We start from the raw sequence: 18,753 nt of genomic DNA on the forward strand, positions 1-18,753 counted from the left end.
ATATGTGCACTTTATTTTGAACTTTTATTTTGAACTTGAGTTTGAACTGAAACCTAGACAAGGGACACTGAAATTCTGGACCATGCCAACAACTATCAGGTCAGAATGCACAGGGAAGCCACTGAAATCCACAAACACATGAACAACTTCAACAGGAAAGAGGAAACCCTTAAAGTAAATAAAGTTTGGCTACCACTCCTAAAAAAACACCAAAATTAAGACCCAGCAAAATACAAATGAAAACCACCAAGGATCAGGGTTTTTCCCAGCAAGCCATGGACCACTAATTAAGCAGACACAAATTCTCCCTGCATATTCTTCTACCCTGAGGCCTTGCCATTCAACAACAGAACAGAACAAGCCTAATTCTACAGGAAGGCTGGGAGAGGAATTCTAGTTCATTTCTCCAAGGAGGAAAGGCTGGTCTTCTTTGTCCTTGTGCTTGGGGTGAGATCTAAACTTTTAAACTTTGGGCTACTGCTCTGGGAGGAGCCAGAAGCCTAATTCTACAGAAAAGTCTTATATAGTCAAGGAGGTTTTGGAGAAGAGAGGAGAAGCTGAGCTGGGAACATTGTTGGAGGGGTTCTCCTTTAATTTTCCACATTTTCTTTTCCCTTTTTTCCTTAAGGGGCTTGTGGGAACTTTTGCTCAGAGAAAGTGAGTCAGAGATTTGCCTTAGGAGCTCTCTACATAACTATAGTCCCAGTTGTTTGAGCTCTTTAACAGAGCTTAGGAACAAAGGCCAAGCCAGCAGCGATTCTTTACACCGGTGTTTAGCGGGGAAGCCCACAGTCTTGTTCAGTGCCTCCTTATGACTTCTCAGTATGGACTCTGAAGGACCTGCTGCAGTCACCTGCAACACTTGTGGGATGTTTGTATTCATGCCTAGAGATGTAGGGAACTTTACCTGCACTAAGTGCAAGTTGGTGGCCCTCTTAGAGGAGAAAGTACAGCAGCTGGAGGCCCAGGTAACTACACTTCAGCATCATAGGGAGCAAGAGGTTTTCCTGACCAGAACGGACCAGATGGTCCTGGATGGGAAACACACAGAGGACGTTGCTGGGGAGGTGGAAGTCACTTCACATACAACAGAAGTAGATGGTTGGAGGAAAGTCACACACTGAAGTAGGGAAACCAGGGAACGTTCTGGGAGAATCAATTTGAATCAGAGATGATGAGGAAGAGCAGCATGGACAGACTTCAGGGACAGAGCAGGGGATCCTGGGAGTACCACCAAAGGGAACAGCTGCTACTAAGCCTCACAGGAGGCATGTGGTCGTGGTGGGGGACTTCTTGCTGAGAGGTACTGAACCAGTCGTTTGTGGGCCTGACAAGATGTCTCGGGAGGTGTGCTGTCTCCCTGGGGCAAAGATCCACGATGTGACAGAGAGGCTCACAAGACTTGACAAACCTACTGACCATTACCCCTTTCTTTTGGTTCATTTGGGAACCAATGATACTGCAAGGCACAGCCTTCAGAATATCATAAGGGATTATGAAGCTTTGGGTAGGAAATTGAAAGAGATGGATGCACAGGTTGTCATCTCATCTCTTCTTCCAGTCGAAGGTCATGGTCCAGGAAGGGAGAAGAAAATAGCGGATGTAAACAATTGGCTCTGCAGGTGATGCCGCCAAGAACGGTTTGGATTTTTGGATCATGGACTGAGGTTCCATGAGGAAGGACTTCTGGCAAGGGATGGGTTGCATCTCACACCATTTGGCAAAAATAACTGTAATCTTTCGGCCTGTGAGGGAGAAAATTAGGCTGGCTCAGCTCCATCAGGTCTAGCCTGAAGAAGAAGAGCCCTCCCTCCGGTCCATCTGCCTTGGTCCAGGCCTCAGAGGGAGAGAAGAACTGCTGGACCTGATCCCCTCCCCCTTCACCATTCCCTTCTCCTTTTGTGTCGTGTCTTTTTAGATTGTAAGCCAGAGGGCAGGGAACCGTCTATTATCCCCTCTGTTGTAAGTCACCCGGATTCCCAGTGATTGGGCGGCATATAAATAAATCATATTATTATTATTATTATTATTATTATTATTATTATTCTCAAAAATTTGATCAGGAGAGCTTTAAACTGAGTTATATGGGGGAGGGAGACAGTATTCTGGAAGGCAAAGGGCTGGAGAAAATAGTCACACTGTCATAGAGGGAACAAGACAAACAGTTCAAAGACCCAACAGTGGGAGGAGAAATATAAGGTACTGCATTTAGGGTGGAAAAATGAAATGCACAAATATAGGATGGGCAACACCTGGCTGAATGAGACTACATGTGAAAGGGATCTAGGAGATTTAGCAGATGCCGGCAAAATGTCAGGAATAAACTCTTCTAGAAAAATGGCCACATAGCCCAAAAAACTCACAAAAAACTATGGAGTTCAAAAGCTTTACCTATTTATAATACAGAACTATACTTTTTGCATTCTGTTAAATGAGAGGTAGCTAATACAGAAGAACTTCCTTTTGTGACAATGACATTTCAATGAAGAATTGATTTCTCTTTTGAAGGCAAACAGTTCCTAGCAGCAGGGCAAACCATTTTGAAGCAGAATGTGTTGACTTTGCCTGTGATATCTTCCCTCTCTGTGGCGAGTGAAGAGAAAACTTTGTAGAACAACCCCACTTGGACTAGTTTGTCTTAGGATGATGTGTGTACAAATTGGCTAAAGCGTATCACTGGAAATAATTAATCCCTTTGGACAAATGGGCCTATGGCTCATCATTTTCTTAAAACCTTAAATATATTTGCAGACTCAAGTATCTTGTAATTTTAAGTACAAGGTGATTCAAAATGAATGGTGCAAAACCAAATAAAAACAGCCTTACTTTTGCTCCATTCTTTTTTTTAATCACTCAGAAAAAAAAACAGAAAATGGCTAGAATCCAGGAATCATTTGTATGTGAATTCTCTCTTCCATCAGTGTGTACTTCACAGTGATATTCACATGTCTATAATCAAACCATTGTCAAAGCTGTGCCCCTTTATAGATAATATTCTCCCAGACTTTAGAAACAATATTTTTATTTGTGTTCTGAACAGTAGTGTGTATAGAAAGGTGTACGGGGAGCATGTCTGTATGTAAACTGATCTTCTGAACTGAGCATTAAACTGAACTTCTGGTCTTTTTCTTTTCTAGCCATGTCAGTCCATACCTAAACATCTAACAGTAGAAGAATTATTTGGAACTTCGCTACCAAAGGAACAGTCTGCAGTCCCTTATACCAATCCAGAGACAGCAGAGAAGACTGATACCTTGTGTCGAGAGCACAGTTTACTTCTACCTTTTTCCTTTGAGCAATCAACAGTAATCCACCAGCCTCTAGGAAAACTGGACTGTCCAGGCTTCAAAAGCAATTCTTCTACCTTACTGCCACAGGAGTGTGTGCCACCCTTGCTAATTGCCTCATCTTCTGTTTCACAGCCTGAAGTAAATAAGGCTTCAAGCTATACTGCACAGTTAAGCCCTATCCTTATGTCATCTGTGGCAGCAGACACTCCCTGTGCACAAATGCTTCAGAACATGAGTACAAACAATAACATAATGCAAGTGATGCAGCAAGCTGTCAAGCAGGTATCTCCACTTGTGAATCAGTCATTGTCTGATATGAACCATGGTCCACAAAATAGAACTCCTGGTCAAAACCAGTTTTTAACATCTTTGTCTGCAACAAATACAGGAGATACTTCAAACCCACCACTTCCAAATAAGGATCTTCTTCAGAAACTCAGGTTGACCTCTCAGCATGATCAAATGCAGCAATCACTTAACAAAACCTCAGTAGCACCAACCTCTTCATCTGCCCTGAGCCAGTTGGCAACACCAGATTGTTTCAAGGAATCCCACAACAAGCAACAGCCTCTGACTAATAAAATTATTCCATCTGTGCAGGTAATTTGTTAGTCAATAGATCCAGGTTTTTGGGCAGTAGTTGATTAGATAAATACTCAAATCTTTGACATGCACAGGTTTGCAGCCAAGCAAGTATTCACTTAGACAGTAAGTTTTATAGTAGCATAAAACCAGTGATATTGAGGAGGACAATAAATAAATGTTTGGAACGAGGAACTACAGTAAGGCAACCAGAAGCAATTTTAATTACTTACCTCAGTTTTGTGAGATCACCATATGTATCTTATTTAGTAAATGTGAACCAGTAGCATCAAAATGCACATAAATCCATTATGAAAATATGAGATCAATTATGCATATGAGAAAGATACTTGTTTATGGGTTACATACTTTTGTTTTAATTTACAGGTTACTCAGCAAAACAAGGAGCTTGAAACATTTCCACATCATAAAGCTTTGTCAAAAGCAAACCAAGTATGTATTTAATTCCTCACATAACTGCATTGCCTTTACATAAAAAATTGGAGTGCAACACACTGCTTTCCTCCCTCATGACCAACTCAATGCAAGCCTTTGTAGAATTGTTTAGCCAACTTGGCTAAGCCCAGGTCCATTCTAGGTATAATCTAGCTCCATCCACGTTTAGTACCATATGTATTTTATGTTGCCATTTATGTTGCTATTTATTTTATTTATTTACATGTATTTATAAACCACTTACCTATAAGATGGTGTGCAACAACTATAAAATTGATATACAGTTGGCCCTCTGTATCCATGGATTCTTTATCCATTTAACCATTCACGGCTTGAAATATTTTTTAAAAACGCATAAATTCCAAAATTTCTTAATTTTGCCATTTTATGTAGGGGACGCCATTCTACTGTGCCATTGTATGTAATATGATTTGTGCATCCATGGATTTTGGTATCCACAGGGGGTCCTTGAATCAACCCCCAGCAGATAACAAGGGCCCACTGGACATCATTTACATTATTCTTAATGGTTAAAAAAAAAGTTTGGAAAGCCTAACAAAACTACTTTCCATCAACATGCATATGTCAGCAGAAGAGCATTCTTGGTAGTCAGTACCATGTTGCTTAATGTGCAGCTCTAAACAACAGTGCAGCAGCCCTCAGGAGGCAACCAGAGAGGCATTACCAGTTGAGCTCAAGGACAAAATCAATATACAAGCACATTCTCAAGTAATTTGTGTTAGTATAATGTTAATATACACAACTAGGATGGTAGACACCATCTCCTAATGTGCTGCTTTTGGAGACTTCCAGATCTTGCTTGAATGGAGGTATACAGTTAAGAGCCCTTTGCCTTTAAACTGTGTAAAAGAAGGCATCATTTGGCCATTACCGTATATACTCAGCTATAAGTCAAAAAATTTATGCCCCAAAATTAATTCCAAAATCATGGGTAGACTTATGTAAGGGTCAATGAGTTAATGCTAATAAATTTATTGAAAGAAAAAAAGTGCCCACCTTCCTCTGTAGCCTTGTAATGGTTCCTTGTTTGAAGCCCCGGCGCCCGCTCTCCTCCTCTCTCCCTCTATGTGTGTATGTGTGTATGTGTGTGTGTGTTTCCCTCTCTGCCTTCCCACACAGCCAGAGCTAACAAGCTGCTGCTGGGGAAAGGAACACACAAAAAGTATGCCCTGGCTTGTACCCCATTTTGTCTGGAAGTCCTGGGGGTGAGAAGCAGAGAGAGAGAAAGTTCTGTCCTCTATTTCTGAAAGCCATGAGCCTTGGAAGTCCTGGGGGAGAAAAGTAGAGAGAGAGAGAAAGGCCTGTCCTCTATTTCTGCAAGCCCTCAACCTTGGAGTCCTGGGGGTGAAAAGCAGAGAGAGAGAGAGAGAGAGAAAGGTCTGTCCTCTATTTCTGCAAGCCTTCAACCTTGGAGTCCTGGGGGTGAAAAGCAGAGAGAGAGAGAGAAAGGTCTGTCCTCTATTTCTGCAAGCCCTCAACCTTGGAGTCCTGGGGGTGAAAAGCAGAGAAAGAGAAAGGTCTGTCCTCTATTTCTGCAAGCCCTGAACCTTGGAGTCCTGGGGGTGACAAGCAGAGAGACAGTGGGGTCTGTCCTCCTTTTTGCAAGCCATGAGCCTTGGAGATGTTTCTGGTAAGGGGAAGAGTGTGTGCGTGCGTGCATGCGTGTGTGTGTGTGTGTGTGCGTGCGCGCGCCGAGGTTTGTTTCCCCTTTTCCATGCCGAGCCTGATGCTTGGGAGAGCTTTAGAGTGGGAGATATAGGGAGGGAAGTAGTGCTTTGTTTCCCCCTTTAGATCTTTTGTAACATCCTCCAGTGTTTGCCCCTTGACGTATCCATGGGTCATATAAAAATCCATGATTTTGGATCCAAAAACTGCCCTCAACTTATACATGAGGTCGACTTATACATGAGTATATATGCTATTTTTTGTGGGTTTTTAAGCTTTCCTACTTTTTCTAGAGAACAATGTAGGGCTGAAACAGACGGCTGTTTGAGTGCTGGATTGGGGCCGTGGCAACCCCATGACACGGCCCTAATCTGGTGTTTTTCTGTCCCAAAAAGGAGCAGCAAAATGCGGCATCTGGTTGCTGCGCTGCAGGAACGCCCCAGTGCTGCCCGCTGTCTGGTCGGGTGGGTAGCATGAGACCAGATTGGGGGCGGAATCGGGGCATGTGGTGTGTGCTCGCCATGGCCCCACACCGCTGGGAAGCTGGCTCAAATTGCTGGTCTGTTTTGCCCCATAGTCATTTTTCATTTTTAATTATAACTAATTGTCCATGTGAGAAGCAATCCGTGTCTAGATCTAAACTGCACAATTCTAAAGATTGGCCCAGAGCATTGTTGATGGTGATTGCCAATCAAATTGGAAATTGCAATCTCTGAAATTGAAATGGCATATCTGTTGGGGTGTGTTGCTGTTACGTCCAACAGATGACGCAGTTTTTTTTAAAAAACATATTTTTACCTGTCACAGATGTGACATCTATATATAAAAACATATTAGGTATATAAAAGCGTGTGTAGTCGAATGGAACATTGTGTCAAAATTTGAAAGTAATCGGTGAAGAACTTTCGCAGATTTAAGATTTTGAACAAACGAACATTTACATTTTATTTATATTGATTAAAATTAAATTAAAGCATATTAATGTTTTTATAAGGAAGTCAAGAAAATACCAACATCTATTATACTATCTATCTCATTATTAATAAGAACAAACATCTCTCTGAACTATACCTAGATATCAAAATAGAACTTTGACTAATTTGGATTTATTAGTTATTTCCTTGATTGATTGATTGAGGTTTGTCCTTTCTTTCTCCAGGGATGGGCTCCAAGGGAACCTTAATGTAAATTTAAAGAAATTGCTTTAATCCAATTGATCATAATGGTATTTTTTTCATAAATTTCGTGAAATGCATTAAATTAAATTAGTTAAGCCATACTGTCTTTCATTCTGGTTGGCATTCAGTGCAGCATGTTTCCTTCCCATTCTGGTAGTAGCAAAAAAACAGATGGCATTAGAAGAAGCCATCAAGGAGTCATTTCCTATCCCATTGTCTTTTGCACCTCAGACAAAGAAAGAAGTACAGTACATTATTGTTTCTGTGCATGTAGACTGGGGTTCTAATGTTAAAAAAAAAGAACAATATGTGCCACAGTGACGAACATACTGATGAAGCAAATATTGAAAGGCATTCTTAGTAGATGTACACAGGTAAATATTTGTTAACCAAATTGCCCCCTTTCCTTTGCAGGTTGCTTCTCCACAGTTTGCTGCAGCTACAACCACAGTGGTGCCATCAGTCCTTTTGTCACCTAGCATGTTCCAGCAGTCAGCCATGAAATCCTCTGAAGCTGAAAACAAAGTTTGTTCCTCTTCACCCCCTACAGTTGGCGCAGTAGATGTTCAAACATTCCCTCCAACAGTTCTCAGTAGATCTCAGCTTCAAGAAACGTTAATACATCTAATAAAGGTATAACCTATAATATGAGCTCTTAATTTCCGTTATCTCTTTGTTTTAGCCACCCTCAATAATCTGGTTTCAATGGGAAACTTAATCACTTCACTGCTCACTTTTAAATGCAGATCATTTACAAACAGTTTAGAAAATGCAGCTACCAATGAAGATAATTTATGGCTAGGTTAAAAAGCAGTGGACCAACTGTTTGCCTCCCTCTGTTTTGGGAACCATCCTTTCTCTGTATGGTATAGAAGAGCATGTCATAAATCATGTGGGTTATTTTTTCACAGCAGTTTATGAGGAGTTCCAAGTTCTTTAGATTTGAAACTATTGATTCCCTCTCTCAACTCTGAGTTCAGTTTTATAGCCTTGCCTTTGCCAGTATAGTAGGAAAGTTAAAGTAAAATAGAGAAAAAGAAATCAAGAAATTCCTCAAAGTTTCCATCTCATTAGTTTGACGTGAGATTAGATACCCAGACACTAAATAATGGTGGGGGTGGACTGCTTTTCTGCACATCCAAGAATGAGTGTTCATGGTTTAGGTTTAGTTTTTCTCTTCCAACTAATTTACTTCTTTTGATGTAAATCTTTTTTTAATAAAAAGTTCTTTACTCCCAACTGTATTTTCCTTTATCCCTCTTCTCCTATCTGTTAGTTATGGTAACAGAATCAGTAGAAACGAAGTAGTAGAAGAAAGATGATGGACAACTTTAATTTATTTGGGAGGAGAGCCATCCTCACAGACACTTCAGTTGACCACCTCTGGAGGAAAGACAGCAGTGGACCAGTTTGATTGCTTTAGACTATGCCTGTGACCAGATAAAAGGGATAGATTTATGTCAAAAGGACCAGGAAGAAGCTGATAAAAATCAGAAATCAGAATCAATATTAAGAAAACCATTACCTAGAGTCATGGATGTTCAACTTCCAGACATTTACAGATTTTATTGTAATACATTCATTTTATTTTATTGCAGTACATTTATTGCAATACATTCTAAGCCTCTGCTGAATCTTTATTTACAAGATTTGTTAATTCAAGAGTCATATAATGCAAGTATCAGCTATTCCCTTAGTGGATGCTTTTGTAATGACCTTAGTGTCAATTGCATTACTTCCTAAGGAAGAAGATGCTATGTTAAAAGACCGTGGCTCGCTTCAGGAGTGGGCCACGCGGTCACCATGGTCCTCGTCCGATCGGGTCTCGAGCAGCCAATGGATGCTCCTTCCAGGCTATCTGCTTCATCTCTGTGTATCCTTCACCATTAGATCTGAGACTTTGGCAGCAGCAGCAGCAAAACATTGTTCATGATTGAAACATTGGGAAGCAAATAAAAAATCTAGAGCTAATTTAGCAAATTCTCCATTTCATAGAATCATAGAATTGTAAAGTTGGAAGAGACCACAAGAGCCATCCAGTCCAACCCCCTGCCATGCAGGAAATCACAATCAAAGCGCCCCCGACAGATGGCTGTCCACTCTCTGTTTAAAGATTTCCAATGAAGGAGATTCTACCACTCTCCAAGGAGTGTATTCAACTGTCGGACAGCCCTTACTGTCAGGAAGTTCCTCCTAATGTTGAGTTGGAATCTTTTTCCTGTAGATTGCATTCATTGTTCTGGGTCCCATTCCCTGGAGCAGCAGAAAACAAGCTTGCTCCGGCCCCAATATGACATGCCTTCAAATATTTAAACAGGCCTGTCATATCACCTCTTAACCTTCTCTTAAAACTAAACATCCCCAGCTCGCTAAGTCGTTCCTCATAAGGCATGGTTTCCAGACCCTTCATCATTTTAGTTGCCACTCTTTGGGCACGCTCCAGTTTGTCAACATCCTTTTTGTAGTATTCCAGGTTGGCACTATTATTTTCTTTGATCTAGACACTATACTTCTATTGATGCAGCCTAAAATCTCATTGGCCTTTTTAGCTGCCACATCACACTGTTGACTCATGTTCCTAGATTCCTTTCATACATAGTCTCATTAAGGCAGGTGTTCTCCATCCTATTTTCGTGCATTTTTCCGCCCTAAGTGCAGTACCTTACATTTCTCCGTGTTGCAGCTTTCTGATCTATTAAGGCCATTTTGAATCTTGATCCTGTCCTCTAGGGTATTAGCAACTCTTTCTAATGGTCTTGCTCTTCATGGGAGGGACAAGCGTGGAGGGATAAAATGGTGGTGTGCACGCAGGGAGGGATAAAATGGCACCATTATTTTCAATGGGCGTCTGGAACGGATCCCCCATGAATTGGGAGGGGCTGTAGTTAGTTTTTGAAAGTATCCCTCCAAACTCATCCACCCACTAAAATCAAATGTAAAACTGGAGCCCACTACCTCTATTACATCAGAATATTGTGCAGACAACAGAACTTTAAGATTGACTATCTGTTGTTGTTTTTTTTAAAAAAAATACTTTATTCATAATACAAAATACAAAATCTTGCAATCATAAAACAATGGTATAAAAAGTTTCATGTTATTAAAAACTTTCCTTATTAAAATTTTACACAATTCAATTCGTTTAAAATAAATCTGACCATAAAGAACAGTGGCTAGATGGAGGAGAAACGGATGTAAAATTTGTATTAATGTAATCTATAAGAGGAGACCATTTTTCCTGAACAGGTCTTTGATTTTGTTGTTTTGAGTTATATTTCATATTATATGTTAATTTCTCCATAAGCCATTGATCCCAAACTCTTTTCCACTAGCTGTCCAGGGATACAAGACCTGTTTTCCAATTATTAGCCACTACTAGACGAGCTGCTGTCAGCAAAAAAGATATCAACTTTATGTTTTTAAAGATTTATTTCCGTTTGTGTATATTGAAAGTAACAAAAAGAGTTGGGCAAAAATTTATTTTTTGTTTTGTAATTGAAGCAGTTTGGTTGCTCACATCGTGCCAGAAGTGGGTAATTTTGGAACAGTATAACCACATATGGATATAAGTCCCTAAGACTGGACAACCTGTCCAACACAAAGGTGATATAGATTTTATCATCTGTGATTTCCTAACAGGGGTCAGATACCATTTATGTACTAGCTTTAGAAAGTTCTCTCTGGTTAAAGCTGATCTTGACTTCAGCACAGAAGATGACCAAATAGCACATCAGTCTGATTCTGGAATTAGTATTTCCCACAATGTTTTGATACATATGGTATCTTGATATGAATTCAACAAAATGAGATGACTATCTGTTTTGTGCCCATTGGGTTGCCCTAATAAATATATTAATCTAATTACAGATTTTTGAAATTTTCTTAAAGCTAGCCATGTTATTATTGTTTTATATCAGTTTCCATTTTTTTTTCTTCATCATTTGTTCATAAGAAGTTAAAAGCATCTTTTTAATTCTGTTTATTCCCTTTGGAAATATTTGCCAGTGTATTTGAGTCACTTCTGTTTGTCATTCATGTTTTGTGATCAAAAGTAAGTTGGTTAACGTAAAGCATTTTAAGGCTATAGTTTTTTGTGGGTTTTTCAGGCTTTGAGGCCATGTTCTAGAAGAGTTTGTTCCTGATTTTTAGAGCTATTTTTCAATTATACCTTCAGCTACAATATTGCTTTATAAGGGTGCCAGTAAATCCAGTGAATCACAAAAAGAAATCTTACACCAAGAAAAGGCTTGCACTAAGAGGATTGTTTTGTCCTCTTTGTCATCAACAGGGTCACAAACCTTTATGCTAAATCAGTACACTCTAGTTCATTCTACACTGATAACAGTAAGTCTTGCTCTGCACAGAGTACAGATCTAAAAATAACAGGCCATAGAATTATACTACTTTGATAATAGAACTGTTAGGACTGAAATGGGCCCATACTAGGTCATAAAATCAGCTTTGTGGCCTGTGTTTTGTTTCTTTGTTGTTGTTTTTTCTGCACAACCTGTTGTTTCCTTTTCCCTGGCAGAACCACAAGAGAAACAAAGAAACATGCTGACTATGAAGTGAGGGGTGTGTGTGTGTGTGGGTGTGTGTGTGCGTGGAATCCTGTGAACTGAGCTGAGCTATCAGAAATTTTATTTTGTAATTAAAATCATGTTAAACTTTTAGGTTCCTGCCAGTGGTCTTGAGAGTACACTTTGTAATGCACAAAACCAACTTGTTACCCTGCTCTTTGTTTTGTATATGCCTTATCCAGTCAGTTGATGATGAACACCAGTCTTTCTTCAACAGTGTAGTATTATAAAGAGTATCCCGGTAATCCATATAATGTATGGGAATGCAAGATTCAAGGGTTGCTGGGCAAAAATGCAATCTTCTTAGTATAATCAGCATCATCAGGCTCATAAAAGACCAGACATCTTCATTAATATATTGGCCTGGAATTGTCAGCATACAGATATCTTTTTTCAAAGGAGAATCAGAAAAATTAGTAACAGAGATAGTGGGTTTTAAATTAAGATCCCATGCAATTCAGCTGAAATAGTAGTAGGAACATGAAAAGTACATAAAGAACAAATAAGTTGATTGACAGAAGGAAATCCAATGGGTAGCCAAAACAGACCAAACAGTAAAATTGTATTAATGTGATATAGTATTTGTTTTTCCTCAGCTGGTGAAATGGCTATATATCCTTAAGTTTTTCTCATTGGCTTTTGTTTTGTGGCATAACATATGTGTTATCCAATCAGTCTTTTTCCTCTCCACTTTGTTTCTCTGTAGTACCTTTCACTTCATGTATTCTTCTCTTATTCATTTTGCACATTTCCTTATATAAAATGTACCAAATATGTACATCTTGCAAAGAAGGTAGCTGCTTAATTCAAATTTTAATTGTTCGAGATCTTGATCCAAAATTTCTGGTGTTGCTTCTGGTTCAGAACAGTTTCAGTTTGAGAGAGATGCTAAACATCTTCATGTACAGGTGAAAAGAATCTAAAAGTCTTAGTAGACTACTAGATCTGCTTAACATGAGTCATCTTAACATGAGTCAGCAATGCAATGCGGCTGTCAAGAAGGCCAATGCAGTTCTGAGCTGCACCAACAGGAATATACTGTCCAGAGCAAGGGATGTAATAGCACCACTCAGTCTAGCTCAGAAGACTGAGAGGTGATATGATATCCATTTTTAAATATTTGAAAGGATGCCATGCTGAAGATGGAGCAATCTTGTTTTCAGCTGCTCCAGAGACTGGATCATGAACCAGTGGGTTCAAATTGCAAGAAAGGGGATGCCACTTAAACATTAGGAAGAAATTCCTGATAGTAAGTTCCACAGTGGAATAAACTGCCATTGGTGGCTCCTCCTTCTTTTGAGGGCTTTAAATAGAGGTTGGATGACTATCTTGGGATTACTTTGACAATGTGCCTATATGACAGGGGTTGGATTAGATGGCTCCTGTGGTCCCTTCCAACCCTATGATATATTGAGCACAGAAACTGACAGTCCATCTTATTTTAAGGGCAATGTGCAGATTAGAATAGCTCCTTGCATTGAAGAGGTTAGGAAGTGTCACAGTTTAATTATTTAAGAAATATAATTCATGAATGCTGTGAGATAACACATTTGTTACAGTATTATAGAACTATTACCAGGGATGAGCAAAGTGTAGCCCTAAGGCTCTGTGCCCTCAAGAGTATTTTAGTAGCCCTCAAGTCCTCCAGACTCCCCAGACTGTCTTTTGCTTTCGAAACAAGAAAAGGGTGCATTGCCTCTGTAGTCGACAGTAGCTTCTAGAGGCAGAAAATGGTCATCTCGGCCTGCTGCATTTAACCACCCATAGACTATATCTTTGGCATTTTTGTGTGTTAGCTCTGAAGAACTGGAAGCACACTGCTCACAGGTCACTGTGTCCACATTTACAGGTTTTCACTGCAATCATATTTTGATTCCTTGCCTCATTCCCTTGGTGGGACACCACAGCACACTCAACTAGCACTTCCAGAGTGCTCAAAGTCCCAACTGACATGTGGCTGTCTACAACTTCTGAATTTCCCATCCTCCCACACAGATTGAGGAGAATGGAGGAACAAAGTTATTGAGACTCAGCAGCTTTCTGGAAGCACAGGCGAGAGCAGCACATGAAATTCCTTGTTTGGGTATAGAGAACATGACATTCCCTGCTCTGAAAGGATGATGCTTTAGTTAGTGATTCTTCTCCTGCATTACAGCTTCCTTAGGTTAGATGTTGGTTTGCTAGTTGTCCTTCTAGCAATGTGCAAGTGCTAATGGAACAATGCCATCTTTCACCTTTTTATTTCCGTAATATTGGATACAACTCAATGTCCATTATTAATGGCACTGCTGTTGGTGTACTTTTGTTGATCTTCCCCTACCATATCTGTCATTACACTCCTGAACTCATCAATTCTCAGGAACTGGCCTCTTCTCTATCTTGTCTCCTTGGTTTCCATTTTGAATTTGTATATTCCTCACTTGGAAGTAGATACATATGACTCTTCTGAAATTCTATCATTGTCCCACTCACATTCTTCATTTTCCCTTTCAGAATGATGAGAATTTTCTTAGTACTCTTCATGAAGTCTATTTACAAGTCTTGACCAAGAATACAGACAGCATCAAACAATAACTGGCATGAACTCAGCTCCACTGATCACAGATCTGCTTCAGAAACAATTATGCCTCATCTGTAAAATTATAATCTTTTTGTATATTGTTTTTAGTTCTGGGGTTTTTTAATTTTTAGCTTCCCGAATAGATCTTGTTATTTAGAAGAATTATATGAGTAATGTTCTCAGAAGTGATATAGGTTTCACTGTGACCAATCACCAGCAGGTTTTTATTTCTGTATACAGAAAATGGCATTTATGTTTAACATCACATTCGTAAACGTAGTATGATTTACACACACACGTGCGTACACACACACCCCTGAATAATTAGAACAAATGTGACCTAAGTTGATTGTTTGGCATTTAATTAAGGATAAAAAGAGTTCTGTAACCAGCTACTAATTTACAAGAGCTATGAAAATGCTCAATCAAGTAACTGTAGAGCTTTGAGAAGAAATGGATATGCAATGCAAAAGTTCTGCTTTTACAACTGAAGAGCCTTAGGGTATAACTGTCTGACTTCCATAGAATGCAGAGCTAATCTGCGTATTCACTTTTTTACTAAAGCAGAATGAAAACTAGTTGACAAGTATACTTGTAATGATGCCTTTACTGTGATGTTTTGGTAATGGTACGATTTTAAACCAAATAGTTTTTAAACATGAATGGGCAGAACATCATTGTGGTTACTTTATCCAATTATCCAATCCAATTTAAATATGTATGTTGGAAGAGGGTTTTCTTCTATAAAGGATGGACTGATACAAGTGTGGTGTGTGTAATTCATTTATGGTGTTGGTACATGAACAAGTGTAGTCTTAGTTTCTTCCAATATTTTCCCCATTTTTTCCAGATGTTGTGAGTTCATATTTCATTGTTAAACTGCTGTAAAGGTCAAACTTCTTCCCAAGGAAGTAAGACTTTGATCTCCATTTGTTTTATATGCTGCTATGGGTCTCTCCATGATTTGTATTTATTTCATTATGGCATGTGATAGTAGCTAGCAATACTCTAGTGTAATATAGGTTTCAATTTATTCAAGCAATAGTAATTGTTAAAGGCTACTCTTCTTTGTTTTTTTGGTAGTAAGAGCTTTGTTTTATATTATGAAAAGTAATTTTGTAATCCATTTAACCAGTCAACATGCACTGCTTATTTTTAAAGCATTGTTAAAATGGTGGAAGAGCATTGTTTGGCTCTTTGTATTATAATAAGTTTCCAGTGCAAGCTATTCCAATGCATAGGGTTTCAAAAACACCCATTCTGTCAGAGAGTTTTCAGTGGAAAACATCTTGAATCAGAATGTATGTCTTACTCTTAAAAATTTAACTGTGGTAATGATGGCAGTATCAGTATGCAGATACTATTCCATTCATCAGTCAAATCTTGTGCTAAATTTTAACTTTTATCCCAATTAAAATAGGTCCATTGCAGTTAATGGGACCTACATGAGTGATGGCTAGTGAGACATTAATTTCAATAGGTCTACTTTATGTGAGACTAAAATTATATTTATACCCATAACCACCATTAATCAGTGTTTTTGATATAAATAGTGTGTTGATTTTTTTTAATCAGTCAAAATATGTCTCTTTGGTTGATTTTTAAGTAGATGTTTTTATGTTTAGCAAACTCTGCCTTTGGAGAGAACCTCTTCAGCCTTTGCTCTCAAGTGTTTCTAGTTATAAACATAGTATTTTATATTGGAAAAGTGCAGAATTCAGGGAAATGTGTTAGTAGTGACATGAACATTCATCTAATGTATTGGCTTTAATGGTGAAATTTAAATGTATCTTTTCAGGCTTTCTGGACCTTTTGTAGGAAACATGAGAGCTGTCTTTGTATGCTGGACATTTAATAACTCACCCATGTGTGTGTACCAACAAGAACTGCTTGCTATTTTAAAAAATAGTATGTTCCTAGCCATTTTCTGGAGGGAGGAAACCCAAGCCTAATCATTACTTTTCAATATATTTTAAATGTCTATATTTCTATTATCACTCAAACTAAATGTATACCAGGCTTCTTTTATGGATAACAAAGGCCTGTTACAGACTGCCAAAATAAAGCTGCTTTGGGTCTCTTTGGAGGTATGCTATTTAAATGATGCATGCATCCTAAGAATACGGAAGCTGCACCAAAAGCTGCACTCCAGTGCTTAGGAATGGAGTGTGGCTTTGGCGCGACCTCTGGACTCTTAGGACCTATGCATCATTTAAACAGCATACCTCCAAAGAGACCCGAAGCAGCTTTATTTTGGCAGTCTGTAACAGGCCAAAGATTTAGCCATAGTTAGTTATTCTGAATTGAATAGAAGAAATCTTTCTCATATACTAACAAGTGATTGGTGGGTGATAGAGCAGATTAGGCACAATTATAATGATGAACTGAAATTGATTCACAGCATATCAAGCAAGCATTATATGTATCCAAAGACCTGTAGAAATTGTAAAGATGTTGCTGATACTGAATGTACTGTTACAGTCCTGTATTGTCAGAGTTAATATGAAAGGGAATGTTGTGTTATGCAACAATTACATTTCCGGGTAAGTTCTTCTCAGTACACTTTATATTCGCATTTACCATTTTGCATTATAATTCCTTAGAAACCTCAGTCAGTAGCTGGCAGATCAGAGTTCTCAAGTGTTAGAAGTATTTACAGCATCAGGAAATAGTTCTCTGTTTCCAAAGAGAATAGAAGTTGTAATGAAAGTCTATCTATTTTTTTGATGGTAGCTTTGCATCAATCTTGAAACTTACGCACATCAATGTTACAACATTTATGTATGTAGCATGCTGAAGCTGGGAAAACAGAGTTGTACTTCATAATATAAAGCACTGTTAGCAACATTCAATGTACCACAATAGTGCTCTTATTGCTTGTTGTAATGTGACTAAAACTAATGAAAAACTTTTAAAGCACTGCTTTGGTAAAGAAACTTGGCGTAAAAATCACAAATGTTTACAAAATGTGGAAATCACTGGACATCTTTAGTCTGGTTACCTTAACTTTTTTTAGCCTAAGTTTGAATTTGTAACAACACATTTTAGTCTTGTTAACTGCATGCAATGGTACCAAATGCATAATGAACCAACTTGGGCCATTTCATTTAAACTCTTTTGGTAAGCGATTCTGTATTTCCTCAAGTAGATCATATTTTTAGACTATATTATTCAAAATTATTCACTATCTAAGCATGTATTTTTCTGTTATCTATATGCAGCTTTTTCTTTAAAAATGCTTAATATTTGTCTTCTCAAAAGTCGCTTTAAAACATGCAGCTTATTCAAAAACTGATTGCTGTGTTGTAGGTAACAACTGTTCCATTAATAGTCTTTAAAGATGTGCTGAATGGCTATATATTTGTGGCACATTTGTGACACACTTTAGAGAAATTAGTCTGCAAAGTCCTAAGGCACAATACGAAATGGAAAAGCAGTTTATGTTAATTTCCTATTGTGAGATGGAATTTAATCATACCACAAACATTAATCTTTGATACTTTTTAGGTTTTGGGTTTTCTTGAGTTTAGTGCATTCATGGAACCCACCAATGCCATATGTAGGCAAGATATTGTCATTGAGCAGCAGTTCAGGTATTAATGTGGAGTGCTCTGACACAAAAAACCCAGCCACCTCTTGTTGGTCACTGAGTTGCTTCTTAAGCATATCTTAAAGAGGAATGTGTGCAATATATATTTCACCTCAGTTTTTGACATCATTGTGAAAATGTTAAGATGCAATATCTTCACTTTAAGTGGGAAAAATCGCAATAATCTTCCCCTTGTGGTTTGTTTTTGTACCAATTTAACATTGTAAACACATGGTGGTTCTTTGTTTAAAAATGCACACTATACTCACTGTTTGGGTTTACTGCTTTAATTTGCACTCAACATATGTATTAAAGTTGGAGGTGCTTCAGATCTTTGGGATTTTAAGTAGTAGCTTTTGGGGAAACAATGGGCATGATCCTTTCCAAAGGTATAGCATCCATACCTGAAGAATTCTTTAATCTCAAAGGAACCCTGACTTTGTGGGAAGTTTGTACCAGAAACTCTAGGGATCATTGAGGCAACTAAACTCTTGTGCAATCCTGCCATGTACTCCAGCTCTTTCTGATTGGTGCAAATTATTTGCAGTTGTAGATGGGAATGTTGGGCATAAGGGTATAATGTTCCTATTAGGATCTTCAACATGTTGATGCTGAACCTGTACCAGAATGAATCATGCCCAGTGATTTTTGAGCTACTTTTAACTGTCACCATAATGCATCATTAACATTTCAGTATATGGATATGTGATTTGTGCCATATTATTATGTGGCAAATATTAAGTTATTGCATAAATGTTTAAGAAAGAACATTTTTCATTAAAAATTTTGTATGTTTGCAAATATATTTTTGTAATAAAACTTCAAAGACAAA

General features: G+C 38.4%; 1 protein-coding gene across 1 annotated transcript in view; it reads left to right on the forward strand.

The window, feature by feature from the left end:
* Window positions 1–18,753, forward strand: part of DCP1A (decapping mRNA 1A) — a 48,045-nt gene extending 29,292 nt beyond the window's left edge. Inside the window, exons 7-10 of the mRNA XM_089522789.1 lie at window positions 3,138–3,890; window positions 4,260–4,325; window positions 7,607–7,825; window positions 14,266–18,753. Coding sequence (XP_089378915.1) covers window positions 3,138–3,890; window positions 4,260–4,325; window positions 7,607–7,825; window positions 14,266–14,346 — 1,119 coding nt within the window. The 3' untranslated portion in view covers window positions 14,347–18,753. The remainder of the gene's footprint in view (window positions 1–3,137; window positions 3,891–4,259; window positions 4,326–7,606; window positions 7,826–14,265) is intronic.

The sequence above is a fragment of the Sceloporus occidentalis genome, unplaced genomic scaffold, assembly GCF_023333645.1.
Source record: "Sceloporus occidentalis isolate IW3139 unplaced genomic scaffold, rSceOcc1.0.p SCAF_1, whole genome shotgun sequence".
Taxonomy (NCBI): Eukaryota; Metazoa; Chordata; class Lepidosauria; order Squamata; family Phrynosomatidae; genus Sceloporus; species Sceloporus occidentalis.